At 37.6% G+C, this 17,031-nt stretch overlaps 1 protein-coding gene across 4 annotated transcripts in view; it reads right to left on the bottom strand.

Annotated features, from left to right (window-relative positions):
• The window catches only part of WWOX (WW domain containing oxidoreductase), a 537,288-nt gene that overhangs the window by 399,233 nt on the left and 121,024 nt on the right, over positions 1-17,031 (bottom strand). For all 4 annotated transcript variants that reach the window (XR_007506720.1, XM_049805747.1, XM_049805749.1 and 1 more), the window contains exon 7: positions 3,115-3,300. Coding sequence is in view for 3 of the 4 variants with exons in the window: in XM_049805747.1 (XP_049661704.1) it covers positions 3,115-3,300 (186 nt within the window). In the remaining variant the exon portion in view is untranslated. The remainder of the gene's footprint in view (positions 1-3,114; positions 3,301-17,031) is intronic.

Genomic DNA, 17,031 nt, shown 5'->3' with positions numbered 1-17,031 from the left:
TTATAACCTTGGTAACTTGCCATCAATAGTCTTATATGTTTAAAAGATAAATGTAAACAAAGCCAAAATGAGTTCTGGCAGAGTATAATGTTTTTAAGTATACCCATGGCATGGCTGAACACAAATCAAAGTAACTAGTTGATGTTTTTTAATTGGGTCTGACAGAGTCATTAAACACCAGCTGTTTGTTTCTTTCCTTTTTTTTTTTTTTTTTTTAATAACAAAGTAGTGAATGTTCTAAAGACATGTAGATGAAGAAAAGGAAGTTTCCATATAGCATATTTCCCCCAGTTCTTACAATTTAATTTATCAATTTACTGGTATATCTTAATATTAAACAATAATACTACATTTAGTTACAGATCTATGTTTTATTCAGAATTGCTACTAAAAATAAAAAGGATTTAGCAAGCTCTTTTTCATACTCAGAGTTTTCAGAATCAGCTGGGGAGAACAGGGATAAACATAATTATAGTACACACTAGAAAAATGTTTTAAAATATCTTTACTAATTTTGCATCTCATGCCCAGAAATGAAGAGATCAGCTGGAATTTCTACATTCATTCTGTGAGCAGAATTATAATACAGTCAGAGAAAAGCAACTGCGGTATTTGAACTCAAGAGGAATTCAGGATGTTCTGTATCTTGCAGAATTAGCCCTACAATTTCAACACCAAAATTTCTCTTTCATAATTTTTGGTTAGATAAAATTCATTTCTGAAATTAACAGGACTATTCTGGGAGGAATTTCCTATATTCATTCGTCAAGTAATCATTTATGACACCAAAAATAACCTACAAAAAAAATACTTTGTGTATACTGTATAATGGAAATACGGTAGCATATTTTGAGTCCAGTCCTGCAAGTGTGCTTATGTGAGTCAATCTTACTTATGTCGGCAATCTCATTGAATTCAGTAGGATAAGGGCTGTACAATCAAATTAACAACACAGAAATAAAGACAGAAGGAAAGTCAACCTACTTATTATTCTGATTTTAATATGATGTGCTTAAAGTACCCAAAAGCTTAATTTAAACAGAATTCATTTGTGCTGAATCCAGGGAAGTAACTAGAAATGAACGAAGAACCAGAGAGGCAAATAAATATTTTGCCTTGGAGCAGTCTTGTATAATATTTTCTGCAAACATGGGACTTTATTTTTCCCCTAACAGGGGGTCTTGACTCCAGCTAAAAGATCCTGCCAAGGTTTATGGAAGTAATTAGATACCAACACTTCTGTTTTACAACATAGTTTAAGGCCCAGAGTTCTCAAGTAGGTCAGAAAGTACTACTACCCAATAATACCTAATGTCTAAACTAACTCCCTACATCAACTTCTTGCCATTAAACAGACTGGGCGGGGGGGGGGAAGCACAGTTATTTACAATGATCGGTTTAAGTGTTAAGATCTGCCATAATACATTAATTGGACCCCTTAGAAAAAGGGAAATTTACTAGTTGCATTTATTATTTTATTCAAACATAGACTGTTACTTATTTTTTGATGGGCTTCTATAAACCTTGGCTGATCTTACTGAGTTAGCAATGAGCACTTTAAAAAATGTTTTCAAAAACACAGATAAAGATATCCAGAGATGTGAGTTCTAGTTACACACAGCACTTAATACAGTGAAAAACAAAGATGTCATTTAAAATACTATCAGAGATACAAACTTACAAAGGGGAACAAGCAGCTGACAATTCAACATAATCTCCCATTAAATAACAGCTCATTTATACGTATCCCGTTGTGCCCTCCACATCTGGCAAGTGATTGGAGTTGGCAGATTTATTTCTAGAGCTATCTTGCCTGCCCTGCAGTAGCCTTCCTCACTCCTAAGAGGACTCTGCTACTTGCTTTCACAAACCTGGTGTGATTTGCAAAGATAAGGATGTCCAGATTTTGTTACCACCTAATTACTAGACATTTCATGTCTTTTAACACCAGGGAGGATTATTACTGGCATTTTCTATTGCTTTCTTTCATTTCAGCCATCATAAATTTAAAATGGTAAAAGTAAATCTATCTGCAGTGTGTCATTTATACCATAAGCCCCTGTGTTTGGAAGTGATAAAGGTTTCAGCCCGACCCTTGGCTGGTCTCTCTCTACCAGGTCCCTGGGGTTACATTTTATGGAAACATGATTAAAAAAATAAGCTTCATTCTGGGTCACTAAAACATTTCAGAAATATGAAGGCGGGGGGTGGAGGGGGAGGGGGGGAGGAGGACTCACACGTTCTTCCTTTTGGTTTGCTGGAGCTGTTGCACACGACCAAAAGTGAAATAGAAATCAACAGTAATGTTTAAAGCTGGACATTATAGGTCTAATCCTGCAGTCCCTTAACTAAATCAGAAGGCAGTAAGTGGTTTGTGCCCACTAAAATTTAGAACTGGGGCATGCATTTTACACAAGGAACTTCATTTAAATCAAATCCATCTTTTCAGTTATTAACACAAAGACCACAAGCATGTCTGAAATAAGGCAAACCTCATCAACGTCTTTTTTGCCAACTGTACTTCTCCTGGCAGTAGAAAAGACAAGCATCTAACATTTTAATTAAAAAAATTCACCAAAAGAGGCATGGCCAGATTTCTAATACGTATTAACTACACTACTTCCCATTTTACAATTATACAGCTAATGTCTGCATTGAATTCCCTAATTTCTCATTATAAAACAATTGGATTTCATCTAGCAGTTTTTAATTGCATTGTTTCTCCTGCTAAAATAACTGCACATTCTTCTTGGTAAGATGTTGAAGTTGTTGAATGACAAATCAATATAGGTCATGCCATTCAGATTTAATCAATTATTATTCCATCTCCTCACAAAATCAATGAGTGGTCTGAAATGCGGTGAAAATCTGCATTCATACAAAGAATGATCAAAAAATACCTACATACCGTTATAAAACTAGAACACACTTCATCCAGCAATAGAGCCAAATCCAGTAACATCCACAGGCATTAGCAATGCTTCTATCTTAAAAAAGATTATTCAAACACAAATGTTTTAGAGCAAGGCCTTTCATTTTCAAAAACTTCTGCAGTTCTGCCACAACTGGTTTAGGGTAAAGATTTCAGCTAAATCAAAGGTAATATTCACCGACCTGTGTGATTCGGAGGACACCATCACAACCCTAGCAGGAGATGACCGGCGTAAAACCTCTTCCAGAAGCTGGACAAGATAGAAATGTCCCAAGTGGTTCACCTGGAAGGTGGACTCCAGGTCATCCTCCGTCAAGCACCAGGGAGCACCAAACACGGCAGCGTTGCAGATCAGGATGTGAAGAGGCCTGAGGAATCAGAAGTATTGAATAAAACGGAATCGGGGAAAAAGAAATCTCAATGACGTACACGTAACGACGTTCCTGCGTGAACTGGGCCAAGGCGCCTCCCGGGTGTAGGCGTGAAGGCTTTGGCAGCGGCGCGGCTGCAGGGCGGTTTCTGTGGGAAGGAGCTGCCCTGTGGCGGACACAGCCGGTTCCAGCTGGTTCCGCCGCAGCCTCACCGCGGGGCACAGCTGAGCCCCTCCGCCATGTCGGTGGAACCTCTGGGAAGGCGTCTTTAAGGAAAGGCAAAACACCACACGGCAGAGAGGACTGAGGGGCAAAAGTGGAAAAGAGCAGCATGAGCAGCACGGTGAGAGGAGGAGGAGGGGAGGAGGTGCTCCAGGCGCCAGAGCAGGGGTTTCCCTGCAGGCCGGGCAGAGCCCACGCTGGGGCAGGCGTATCCCGAAGGGCTGCCGCCTGTGGAGAGGACCCGGTGCTGCAGCAGAGGAGGCGTGTGAGGAGGAAGGAGCGGCCAAGAGGGGCTGTTGTGTACTGACCACAACTCCCCATCCTCCTGGGCCACTCGGGGTGGGGGGAGGAGGAGGAGGAGTTGGGATGAAGGAGCGATGTTGAGCCTGGGGAAGGGGCAGGGCGGGAGGAGGGAGAAGAAGGTGTTGCTTTAATTTTCGTTTCTTACTATCCACATCTACTTTAATAAATTAGCCCACCACAATGTGTCGTCTCAAGATGCCCGCCAGAGCAACACCACACAGCTTTTCCACTTTCTTCAAAAATACCAAGTAGAATGGTAGTAACGCTTTGCATCTCAAGAACCAACAGGACCATAGCAAAGTCCATATGTCCTGAGCATTCACAGCAATAGTGATCAGCAGATGGATGGCTGACACGCATAGGCAGGTCACCAGAAATACCTCAACACTATCTCTGTTCTCCCAATTGCTAATGAGGAAACAGTCTCTTTCTGGAACATTTAGAAAAGAAACTTTTCCTAGGGGAGGAGCGACTCCTATCACTTTCTTATGTGGGGTAAACATCTATTCATGACACCAGCACAATTGGTAGGAGAAATGTGAAAAGTGATTAAGAAATAAAGACACAATGCAACAAGGCATATTTCCACGTTTTACACTTCTGCAGCTTGTGAAGTATGCTGCTAAAAAAAATACAAGTTGATAAAGACTGAGTTGGAAAATAAAAACATCCTCCAGAAGCTGTAATCTTTGGTAGAAAAACTGCACACAATACATATGAGATCCTTGAGACAGAATCCTTCTTCCTGAACTCGGCTAACCCAGTTTAAACAGCAATGCCACGATGAAGGAACTTGAAATGAAGCATTCCTAATCTGCTTTGCAAAGGGTAAGATTGTACCAAACTAAGCTAGAAAAAGAATCTAGACTGTCACATACCTCTCTCATTTAAAAATCAGGTCCAGAAAACTTCAAATTCCTTGACGTCTCCACTGTAATCTCAGGATGCTACACTCCCTGCAGCCTCCCCAACCTCCACAGCAAGATCAAGGACAAACTCCCTTTCTGTTCTTTCTTGTCTTTTTTCAAATCCTTATGAAACACAGCAAAGACTCTGGTTCTCGGACCTCAGATGGATCTACATTTGCTAGATTGTATCATCTCAAAGGAAACCTTGGCACCCACAGTGTATTCGTGTCCTTGAGTCAGAGCCTGACGCAGCAGACCTCAGCAAGAGTACCTGAGCTGAAAACCTCATACTTGAGAGCCTGCATCTGGCATCCCTGGCCCTGATACAGTTAAATAGGAAAGGTCACACAAAATAATGACAGCCAAACAACTACTTTTCATTCCTGCACTCACTGCGCGCTAATACCTGTGATGTCCTAACACCACAATATTAAGATCTGTCACATTTTTTTGTTTAGCCTATTCCAGCCTATTATGTCTTTACTGCAATTGGCCAAAACCCATGATACAAAATCAACCACCCAACATAAAGTCTATTTCTGAAGATAATAAATGAAGCACAACTAGGAAAAATAGCTGTTGCCCTCTGTTCTTTCCAAGTACTTCCTCACAGCTCTACACACAAAACATGACAGGAGACCCAGGGTCAGATCATTTTCCTACATGGTTGAAGGACATACATACTGCAACTCTGAGCATCTGCAAAAGGAATTCTGGAAAAGAATGTGAAACATGAAGCCCCAGCTTGTCAAACAAACCTAAGTAATTAGATTCCTTCAGGCATGTTTGAAAACCCCAGATTTTGATAGCCCAGTTTTCAAAAAAACATTTCTTGGGGAATCAAATGCACCTTAGGTGAATACTGAAAGAGCTGCATAAGCATCAATATAAACAGTAGGCTGTATTTCCTTATTAAAATAAATTTCAACTTCAAGCCCGCTGGGAAGTTACCAATGTAGTCTGCTTTAATAAGAAGTTAACAATCTAATATCTGTACCTGTGCCAACTTGGAAAATTTTAACAAAAAGCTTCAAAAGCAGTATGAAACATCTGTGTACTTTGGGAAGCTCATTTTCTGAAGTGCTGAATTTCTGATTTGCCTTTTGGTCAGTGACGCTTATACGCATAATATCTTCACAGACATACTACACCCACAAAAGAAACTGAAGATAAAGGGGGACTGTCCTTTTAAAGGCAAGGTTCTTTCTTTCTGTTCAAACCAACCTGCAAAAAAGGCAGTTCTTTTTTTCATCATGCAGCCTCACTCAAACACAGCACAAGCAGGCTATTTACTAAGATATGCAGGATCATATTTTTTAAAAGGTGCCCGACCTTTTGAGGCATATTTTATCAAAATGTTTTAAACCTGAGTTCATTTTGCCTGTTTGAGATGCATCTGCCAAGAGGAAAACAAAGCCTCACAAAGCTTGAGAGTGCATGTGTGGAAACTTTGGATGATTCATCATCCCTTCTGAAAGTTTATGAAAACCTCTAGCAAGAATTCATTTACAGATTTGTAGATCTGCTGGGAAAAAGGAACAAGTTTCTTCAACATAGATGTAATTTTTGGTATAAGAGCCTCCTGTATGAGAACTAAAGCATATGAGTACAGCAGTAATACAACAAATATGATCGCCATTCCCTGCAAAAGATCGTAATTCTATTTGATAATTGTCATATGTACTATGAAGTAACAGACCACAGCAAGACAGAAAGGACTTACATACAAACCCAAACTATATTCCACCTAACTAAATTGTAATATCCTTCATTAATACTAATTACAAAATAACCACCAGAGGCAAAATACACACTCTATACCTAAATCTGTCAGCTCAATTAATTAAAAAGATTATTCTAGAATTATAAAACAATAAATGAAGTCACTTTTAAATTGTCAGGGCATTTAATTGGGTTTTATAAAAGAAATAAAATTATGCTCCAGTCCTTTTCATGAGATTTGTATTTTTCAAACAACATTTTGTTCTAATTTTTTTAAGTAAAGGTAATTAAAATTAAAGAGACCATCAAGTTAGAAGTATTTACAATATTCTATTAGAAAAATCTGTGAAGAAATATAAAAACAAATACAGAGACGTTTTAAACTAATATCATACGGAAAAGGTAGTATCACATTCCCTTCTAGAATTCCTTTATTTTTAATTAGCATTAGTGGTTTTAAAATGTTAAAAACTGATTTCTCTAGAAACACCAGAGAAAAGAAACCTAAAGGGTTATATCAATAAATACTGCTGTTATGCTTTGTTTCCACTCAGAAGGAACCACCTCGGATTTGGATCCATGTCCATTAAGCTATCGGTGTCTCTCATCAGACTGCTAACAAAGGTCCAATTACTGAAAATTGTCCTCTAAGTTTTTGTGACCTGGACATTTACACACCAAGAAATGAATGAGATTACCTATGTAACAGCCACCATATAATTATGAATTTCAGCCACAGATGACAGATTCTAATCTCAATGGTGCAGAGCTCTATATCACTGAACGTATCATTATGCAGGAACAAAATTTTTAAAATACATGACAATTCACACCACACATCTGGCACTACAGCTTTGCTTTATGACAGGAGTATTTTTAAGTGATAGCAGAACTACGACCTTGATTTCACAAGTTCATTAAAACCATTGCTGCGATCTACATCAGGCTTCCTCCTGAACCCAAGGAAAAAAAAATCCCCTCCTCTGTTTAAAGTAGTTTGTAATTCTACATCAAAGGCACTGCTAAGGCCAACAAAAAATGTCAGCAGCAAAGGAAAATTTTCTTTAGTGTTTACTCCTGGTATCGACATTACCAAGCTGCTCCTTCTAAACAGGACACCTATTCGATAATTCTGGAAACACTGTATAGTTAAAACCTTGCAGTGTGTTTTGAAAATTTACTCCCATGTCTCCTTAAAATGTCTTCAGTCAGTGACTTACATCACACCAAGTGAGCTAACGTGGTCTACCATTACAATTTAAGTATGCACTGGGACTTGAACATGAGCTGCTCCATCATAGCATGTAATCACTGTTTCTTACTTCACAGCATGACTGAGCCTCGCGAATACGCTGCTTTAACTGCAATCTCTACAGCAATTCTAGAAAACTCTCACCATGCTGGTAAGCGTAGCTACAATTTAGTGAAAGTTAAAAAGCATGTAGAAGTAACAAGGACTTTCTTAATTGTGAATATCTCAGCTGAAAACCATCTAATATCTTGTGCACTTCACAAATCTGTGATGCATTACTAACCCTCGCACTGGGCAAGTCATTCAGATCTTATAAGCTGTGCTCAATTCACCATTAGGAGCAACAAAGCAATCCAACTGCTCTGCACTATTTGAAAATACAGTAAGTGAATACATTAGAGAGATACAGAAATTAAGCTGTTGCTATAAATCAGTTAGTTATGAAATTTAATAATCAATTTGTTAGCACCTGATGTAAAACTATGATCTGTCAGCAGCCTCCCAAGCTGGCTGTGTGCAGCAGTAGGTATTTCCAAGGGAATTAATTACTGATGATTTGCAAAGGTAAGAATAATATTTTTCAACAAATGTAGCCTGTGCACTAGGAGGTTAAACAAACACCACCAAAATGTCAACAGAGCTCTTGGCTTTGGTGTTCTCCCATTTCAAATGTAATGAAATAGTTAACCAGAAATTATGCAAAGGGAATACTTTCAAATCTTCCCATGAAGCAGAATGTCACACCATCTGGGGCACTTCTCAAGTGGTTTGAAAAGTTCACACTGTTTGGAATTACACAGAAATTCAACAGAAAAGGCTTTGCCGTATCCCCAAAGTCCCATAAGCAACTGTAGACCTATGTCATGGCCAGTAAAGAAGGCAGAGTTGTGACTTCTCTTCCACAAAGAAGCAAAGTCACAGCCCACCAAACTTTTTCATCCTGTAACTCTGAACACCCATGTTGCTGAAAGTTAGAAAATGGTGCTTCCTTCTATGAGGGAATGCCTATATTCACAAAGGAAATAACCAACACGCAGGCTAGGCTTATGGTTCTCCAGAAAAAGGGTGAGTTAAACAACCATCTCCAGAAATCCCTCTCATTTTTACAAGCAGCACTGATGGGAAACTGAGCAACAAGAAAATCACTAAGAGTCAGACAGCAGCAGGAAATCTCAGAACCACGTATAATCTAACACTGACCCAAAAATATTTACTTGTTTGATGAAAACAAAACAAAACAAAAAAGCGCACTGCTTAACTCAATGAATTTTGGAAATGAATGCTTAATGCCTAACTTCCTTTTTTCTAAAAATATTGACTGAAAAGTCAGCAAAAATACCCTCTATTGCCACCTGTCAGCTAAAAGAAGTGAGGATCCATGTCAGACAGGCTTCATTTTAAGGCAAGACACTAACACTGAACTTAGAGCCCTGATGGATGACCTCCTGCTAGAAGCAAGGAAAATTCTCTGAAATTCATCCTACTGGATTTCTTTGCAGGATTTGACACTGTTGATCAGCAAATACTTCTGCCCCAGTTCCAAGAGATTACTGGGAGTGTACTGAAACTGTTCTGCTTCTTCCTTTGTACCAAATACATGGGAATTATTATGAGCAGCTGCCCCTATGTCTTCATAATATATTATCTGCATACCGCCATATAGGTCAACCATCTCTCAATCATTATTCATTACCTCTATAAAATCTTCAGTGTACAATTTCATAAAAGTTTGGAGAAGGAACAGAGGTCTCAACAGATTTAGAACTAAACAGAAAACATCCATTAGTCCTGGTTTTTCCTTTATTAGCTTTTCTTACACATACAGGGGAGAAGAAAAAAAAAAAACCAACTAAAAAAAACCCCACATCATCTTACACCTCCAGAAATTAGTAAATTACCTTCCTTTGAAGAAAAATTCTATCACTTTAGCTCTAGGGGGTAGAAGAATTTGAGAGGCCTACTTTTCCTCTTAACAGGGTACAGAAGCAATTTCCACTATTGTGAAAATTTTAAAGTTGAACTTCTGAAGAGACTTACAGACCCAATATTAAATCAAGAAACATTTAAACATCTAATGTTTATAAACATTTAACATTAACATTTTAAGCATTTGTAATGTTGACCTCAAAGTGACCTTAGTAAAACCTGCACTGCCCAAAGCACCTTCCCTCAAAAATGATCCAAGCTGGGATTTCTCCTTCCACTCTTGTATGAGTTTCACAAACAAACACTACACACAAAATAAGAAAAGCAGGGATGAGGTTTAATTTGTTGACATGACCTGTCTCCCACAGTTGGCTAATTTATACACCGCAGGTATAGTATATGATACTAGAAATCACAGAAATTAGGAACTTTTTAATCTACATTTTTCTTATTTGGTATCATAACATCAGTAATTCACTTTCTTTTGATAACAAATTATTGCTTAAAAATGAAGCTCAAGATTAGTATTCATACTTGCTTTTTAACTTACAACTGCAAGGAAAGAGGGAGAAGGAAGAAGAATTATATTTTACAAGTGTGTTGTGTTTCCTCCTTCCATTAGGTTCATACCAGGGACTCTCTCACCTTTTGGGGTCCCACTATCCACAGCTCTGAATTCCCTTTCCCATAGCTATAATCTAACCCTAAATTTCCTCTGACTGACAGCACACAGTGTACTCAGGGTATTGATATTAACAACACAGGTCAGTGCTGCTCTTCCCTCACCCCAATGCCATATTTCAAACCAAAATCCATCCAAGAAACCACATTTTCCTTTGTCAAAGTGTTGCATCTTTGCTAGTTCTGTATCCCTGGGGATTCAAAATACCTCCATACATGTGGATTTGGAAAGTCCTGGGGCCAGGTTAGGGTAGAAGAGGGATAGAATAGGGCTCTGCAATGTAATTTCTATATCCATTCAACCTTCCAGCATTTCCATTCTGCATCCTCTTCCTTTTCTCAAACCCTGGCACAACATGAGGGGCACAACATGAGGAGCACTCTGTTCCATTCCTTGCCATGCCTTGCAAAGGTATTTTGTTTTGTTTTGTTTTCAATCTCCCTGACGCTTAGGAGACAGCAGTAATGGAAATATCCGGAATCTGGTAATTTTCATTCAGCAGCTCACCTAAGGACATTCGCTACCTCAAAGTGGACACATATATCTTTTTCAAAATCCCAACAGCAAATCATTATTTATGTGTATACACAAGCACTTACAAACAAGCATAAGCCAGCTATAAAGGAATATTCATTTTTGCAATAACCATGGAATGATTTGTTGTTTCAGCACATACTTCTAAATATATGAATTTCACTTGTACACAGTAAGTACTTGTTAGAAAAAAGAAAGCTACAACTTGCGAGGAAGGTCAATTACTACTTTTATTACATATTTGTGATATTTTTCATTGAAAACAGCTAACTCCTTGGAAATTTTTTGGGGGACCACGGTTGATCATTCAAACAATAAAACACTTCATGCATTTTGAACATTTCACTTGCCAATGACAACTCCTTCCTCTGTTTTGCCTAGAGATATATAGAGCTGTAATAGAGTTCAGAAAGCCCCTAGCAGCTGCATGCTGCCATTCAGACCTGAAAGATTCCATGTTGTGATAAAAATTAATGTACTTTGACATCCTCTGGGATTTTTGGTGCCTTGGGAACAGCTAATGAAGAAATACAACCTTTTCAGACTATAACACAAATTTTTGGATTCTAAGATCAAGACACATGTGGTACATGCATGGCCTGTCTAATGTCAGCAGTAAGGCTTCCATATACCCAAGTGCCAGAAGACTCTGCCTTCCTGTGTTTTAGTTATCTCCCATAGAAAACCTTTAACTAAATAGACTAAATACATTTTAATCTGTATGTAATTAAATAGCTACTCTTGCCTTATATTTCAGAATCTTTAGAAGACAGCATCAATTAAGCACACAGATCTTCTTAAAACCCATTAGGCTATAATGATGCAAAATCCTTGTTTTATTTGCAACAGAATACATTTTAATCAGGCATATTGTCATACATATTTTACTCCTTAGATACTCAAAATAGCCTTTGCAGCTGGTGTATCTTGTGGAAAGTTTTTAGGAAGACAGGACCCCAAGACTTTATGAGCCATCTTAGACTCAACTTAGACTTAGGCATAGACACATGGCTCAAAATGGGAACCAGAACAACCAGTGTGCTGAGCAGAAAGCCACCGGAGGGTTATCAAGGTTTCTTCACTAGGTTACAGTGAAAAGAGTGCAAAGTGCCCAAAGACAAGTGGCACGTTCGCAAATTTTAGCACCGTTATAGTCATAAAACTATGTAACAAACACCTAACAAAATCTTTCTGTTAGTAATACGTAAAGACACTTAATATTTTTGTGGATGCCACTATATGTAAAGTTATGGTGAAATGTCAATCCTATGTTTATTTTCATATGGACTTTTTCTTTAAAAAAAACCCAAAAATGTTCTGAGGTAGGAGGTATTTCCACAGTACAGCACATGAAGCGAAAGGTGATCTGGTGAAAATGTCATGATCTCTGCCTCCAGTAAAAGCGGGGAGGGGTTAAGCTTGAGAGATTTTTAATTTAAAAAATACTGGAAACAGTTTTTGGATCCACATGACTTGACACATGCTACCACAATGGGGTAATTGTGTATGAGAGCTTAAAAACAGAACAAAAAAGAAAAAAAGGAGAAAAAAAAAAAAGAGAAAAAAATTATGCAGAAAGCCAATTCCTAGGCTTTAATAAGGCACAGTACCACCACAAAGAGAAAAAGTAAGTTTCACCCTAATATTATTATGTATGTTTCAAATGCAGTCAGCCTTTGATCTTATTTAAATTTAAGATATGTGCTGTCTGCAACAGTAACTTCTGAACTATGCATGTTTCAATACTTAATTCAATGTGGATATTTCTTGATATCTCAAAATGTACAATGTTGTCCAGAAGTTTGTGCCTCAGTGGCACTGTCAGAACACCAACTGTATTCTAAAATAGGCAAGACAAATATAATACCTCAACTGTTACTAGTTTTAATTCAGAAAAAGTATTCTTGTAAATGGCAAAGAGTTAACAGATTTGTACGGTGTTAGAAAATATGTTCAAATTTTGAAAGACAATACTTAGTGGCAACAATCATCTCTGACAGAGATACATCTACTAGAGAACCATTAAGCATATTGGCATAATGGAATCACTAATAATTCATTTAAATCATATATTCATTTTTTCTGGATCTTCTAAGTTATGTATGCAACAACTTGCTAAACAGATCCCATTTTTACCTCTATATTTGTATGTATGAATAGAATTTATCATACAATGTCTATGATTTAATTGTGGTTAAATTGGAATTAAAAAAAACAAATTAACACACCTGCAATAAGTCAGTTATAATGCATGAAAATGCAGAAAAACAGCATTCTGGAGTGAATTTTCAGCAGGCTCTGAAATCTTAATTGCACCCACAAGGTTTCAGAGCGCTTCTGCTTGCAGCATGAAAAATGAATGTACTCATAGAGTTTGAGGCCTCAGTTAAGGAAGCCAGCTGAAAATCTGGCCCTCTCCATTTTGGGTCTGGTTAGGGAAATAAGAAGAGACTAAAGTTCCAAATGGAGAATCATAATTCATAACTGCTGTCTTTTCCATATTTCTACACACAGCATAAGTGAATAAACTGTTAGCATATGCCAACTCTTACCACAAAAAAAATTCCTATTTTAAAGTATAGGAAAGTAACTGCAGTGAAAATCTACATATGGAAGTCCTGCATAATTCTGAATTGCTGCTATCAATTCAGAGAATTCTAAGCAGTAGCTATTGGCAAACCTTATTTTATATCTTTGAAGTAATTCAAGATTTTTCAGGATAATTTTATTTTTTTTCCTCAAACATTGAGAACATTAAATTGATGTCTTACTGTTTGGCTGAAGATAACTTTAATTCAAACCAAGTGGCGCTATGAACCACTCAAAACTAAAGATGCACATAAAATTTCATCTGTAACTTTACTGCTCACTTCTGCCTGCTAACTGTTTTGATCATGGAAGTGTTCTTATGCTAAGGATCAGGCAAATGCCATGATATCATGACTGTAAATATTGACAACAGGTAGCTATCTTGGAAATTTTAGAACTGAAACATTAGTACTGTCCCCCAATTAAAGTATGCAGGTTTTAGTCAAATATGTGATGACTGAACTGGGAAACAGATACCAAAGTATCACATCCACAAATCCACACTCTGACACAAATACCAAATCCTAGAGACTCTGAACTATCAAACACTGATGCTGACTAAATTTAAATGCAACGTTGCATACAATCACAGGAGGGCAGTCATTTTGTCTATAAAGTGGATTAATACCAACCATAATTCCTCACATTGTGCCCACTCAATGAAGAGGAGATTCAATTCAGTGTTTTTTAGTTCCAGAAGCCTAATATGAAAGATTGGTTGGTCTGCCTCTTCCAACTGCACAAAAATCAGCTAATGCCAAATCCATCTTAGCCCAGAACATTATTATAAACAGATCACTTATTTGATTTTCCATAACAGAGGCATTCAATCAACTGCCTGAGCTGGAAACTAGCAGAGTGGAAAGACTAGATACAGAGAAAAGAAGTAACTTGAACAAATCTAGCCATTTAGGTGCACCGAGACCTCTTTTCCTACTCTCATCCTAACCATAGCACTGTCTTCACATGGAAGGAAGGTAGAGGTCATTCACTTCTGCTGAAAATATCCAGTGAGGAATCTATCTCCAGATAACAAGCCAGGAATACTAAAAGATAGCCAGAAATCACAGTAAAATAAATAAATAAATAAATAAATAAACAAACCACAGAAATAACAGCATTGCAGTTCAAACTATAAGAGAGTCTAAAATTAGTCGCCATTACTGTAACATAACGAACCGGTGCTCTCTAAAGAATTTGTTCTGTAAATCCTTTAGCCATATCTTTTACCAATTTAGACTTCCATTTTATGCATTAGTCACATTGTGTTCAGTTTGTACTACAATGAAATAAGAGGTAGATCAAACATTAAACAGCAATATCGCTTTATTCTGTCTTCTCCCAATGATGACTTTGGGAGACCCAACTAAGTTACCGCGTTTAGCTTATTCTGCCCACAGAATCTTTGTAACTGTGAGTGCAAGAAAAACTGGAGAGCACTGTCCTGCACGTAAGGGAAGTTCATATTCTGCTACAATCACAGTACTGCAGGATCTAGAATAATCTACAAAACCCTTCTCCCCCAAAGCTTTATTTGAAACTGCATGGATAAAAAAAGTCTCAGAAACAGCTGTATCAACTCTAGAGTACAGATATTGCAAACAAAAAAAATATTTTATTCTATAAGGTTGAAGGATTTTCTAGAATATATTTCTAGGAATACGGCATAATTTACCAGTGTTTATATACTCTTGAGCCCAAATTTTATCTGTGAACAAGGCTGCAACACCTAACAAATCCAAACAGGAATAAAAGATTCCTGTCAAATCTCAGAAGCATGATAACTTGAAGATGAATCATCTGATTTTTGCTTTCAAACAAGGAAGCCTTCTTAGCTCTTAAGTACTACTCCAATTTATATTAAATGTTTCTTTTCAGAGTAACTCTTTCCTCCCATTTATTATTTATGTTTTTTTCTCAACGCTCTCTCTGTTGCATCATTTGTTTTCTGTATGCAACCAGCCCCTGTTAAATTCCTGCTGAGCAGAGGATGACATTTCTTCATTCTTCACGTAGTTTCCACAATCTCTCAGATTCTCAAGCACATTCAAGACGGCATATTTTTTTTTCCTCTACAAGTTATTCTATTAAGACAGGAGATTTACAATCTCAGCAATCTTCCCTCTGCTCCCTGCAATGCCACCACCACTACCTTCCCCAGCCGCAATAGGTTTTGATGGTTTAACTCACTCAAATTTAGGGATCCTTTTTCTGGAGTAGTTCCATTTTATTTTTCTCATCCAGGAGGAAATCTGTGAAACACAGTCCTTGAAGACTCTTTTCCAATAGCTATCAACCAGGGAAGAACAGGCTCCCGGGCTGTGATGTGACTATGAATACACCCTTATATCTGCTGACAAAAAATAGTACTGAGAGCCAGAAAGTGTCCCAGAAAAGCAGAATTTCAAAAGACAAGGAAATCTATTCTCTACTTTATAAATTTTCAGTTATTAGGTTATTAGTTATATGTTCAGATTAATAGTTATCAGGTGTCACCAAGACCAAAACATTCTGTAGAATACCAAAGTGTCCCAGAAAGCAATAGTGGACTGGAGAAATTAAGCAGACAATAAAACTATCTGCACCCAGAAATTTAAGATGTTCACCACTGAATACTAAAGGCCTCTTCACATTACATTTTGTGAGAAATAAGAACACAGATCTTTATTAAAATGTGTATGTTCACATAAAATTTCTCTTTCACATTTTAAAATTATTGTAGTTTTTTCCCAGAAACCAAGATCTATAAAACTCAGAACTCAAACGATAGTTTTGTTTAGAACAAAACCCAATCACTTTATTTGCTTTTCCTACTATTTTAGTGTTAAGGAATTTGTAAGAAAGAAACTCTCTACTCATAACATATTTCCTATGCTCATTAAGAGGACTTACAGCTACCTCAGGGGAACCGGGGAGAGTGTATCACAGTATGTCTTCTACAGGTGCATGAAATCAGGGATATCAAAGCCTTTTAAGAAAGTTAGGCTACCAGCTAACAGACTTGCCAAAGCATAAAGAACAAGGCTCAGTCTGTCACTGAAGCCTGTAAGATTTCTTTCAATTGCTCATAAAGCTACTAATGCAAAGGAATCACTGATCTGACAGAAGCCTCTGGACACTACAGCAAAACAAACAAATGAAGAGACAAAAGTAGTTAGTGTACATTAGGGCTGGAAAACACATAGGCCTAGCATTGTAGTAATAAGATGCTACTGCCATATAATTGCTTTTCTGACCATATCCAGACATAGTTAAATCACAAAAAATCAGAGCCAGAAAGTCCTAGTAGGTCTTCCAGTCTATTCTCCTGCCAGTGCAGATGATTGTAAGGTAACTCTTCTGTATCTGTATCAGATAAAAGATCTACTGCTACAGGCAGTGTGTGGGGTCTGGTTTCCATCCAGCCTCAGACTATAAACAAACTACAACTGGAAATTCATTTTGGTCAAAACCCCACAAGTCTCACAACAGATACAAACCTTAGACTTTCCTATAATGCTTGGAGTAGTCCTGCCAGACACACACACATCTGAGCACAGATTCAAGACAGAAATATCTAAAGGCAAGGCAAAGGCTATAAATGCTGTCTA

The sequence above is a fragment of the Accipiter gentilis genome, chromosome 7 (genome assembly GCF_929443795.1).
Source record: "Accipiter gentilis chromosome 7, bAccGen1.1, whole genome shotgun sequence".
Taxonomy (NCBI): Eukaryota; Metazoa; Chordata; class Aves; order Accipitriformes; family Accipitridae; genus Astur; species Astur gentilis.
Note: the sequence above shows the minus strand (reverse complement) of the source record. Positions and strands in the feature narration are given on the sequence as shown.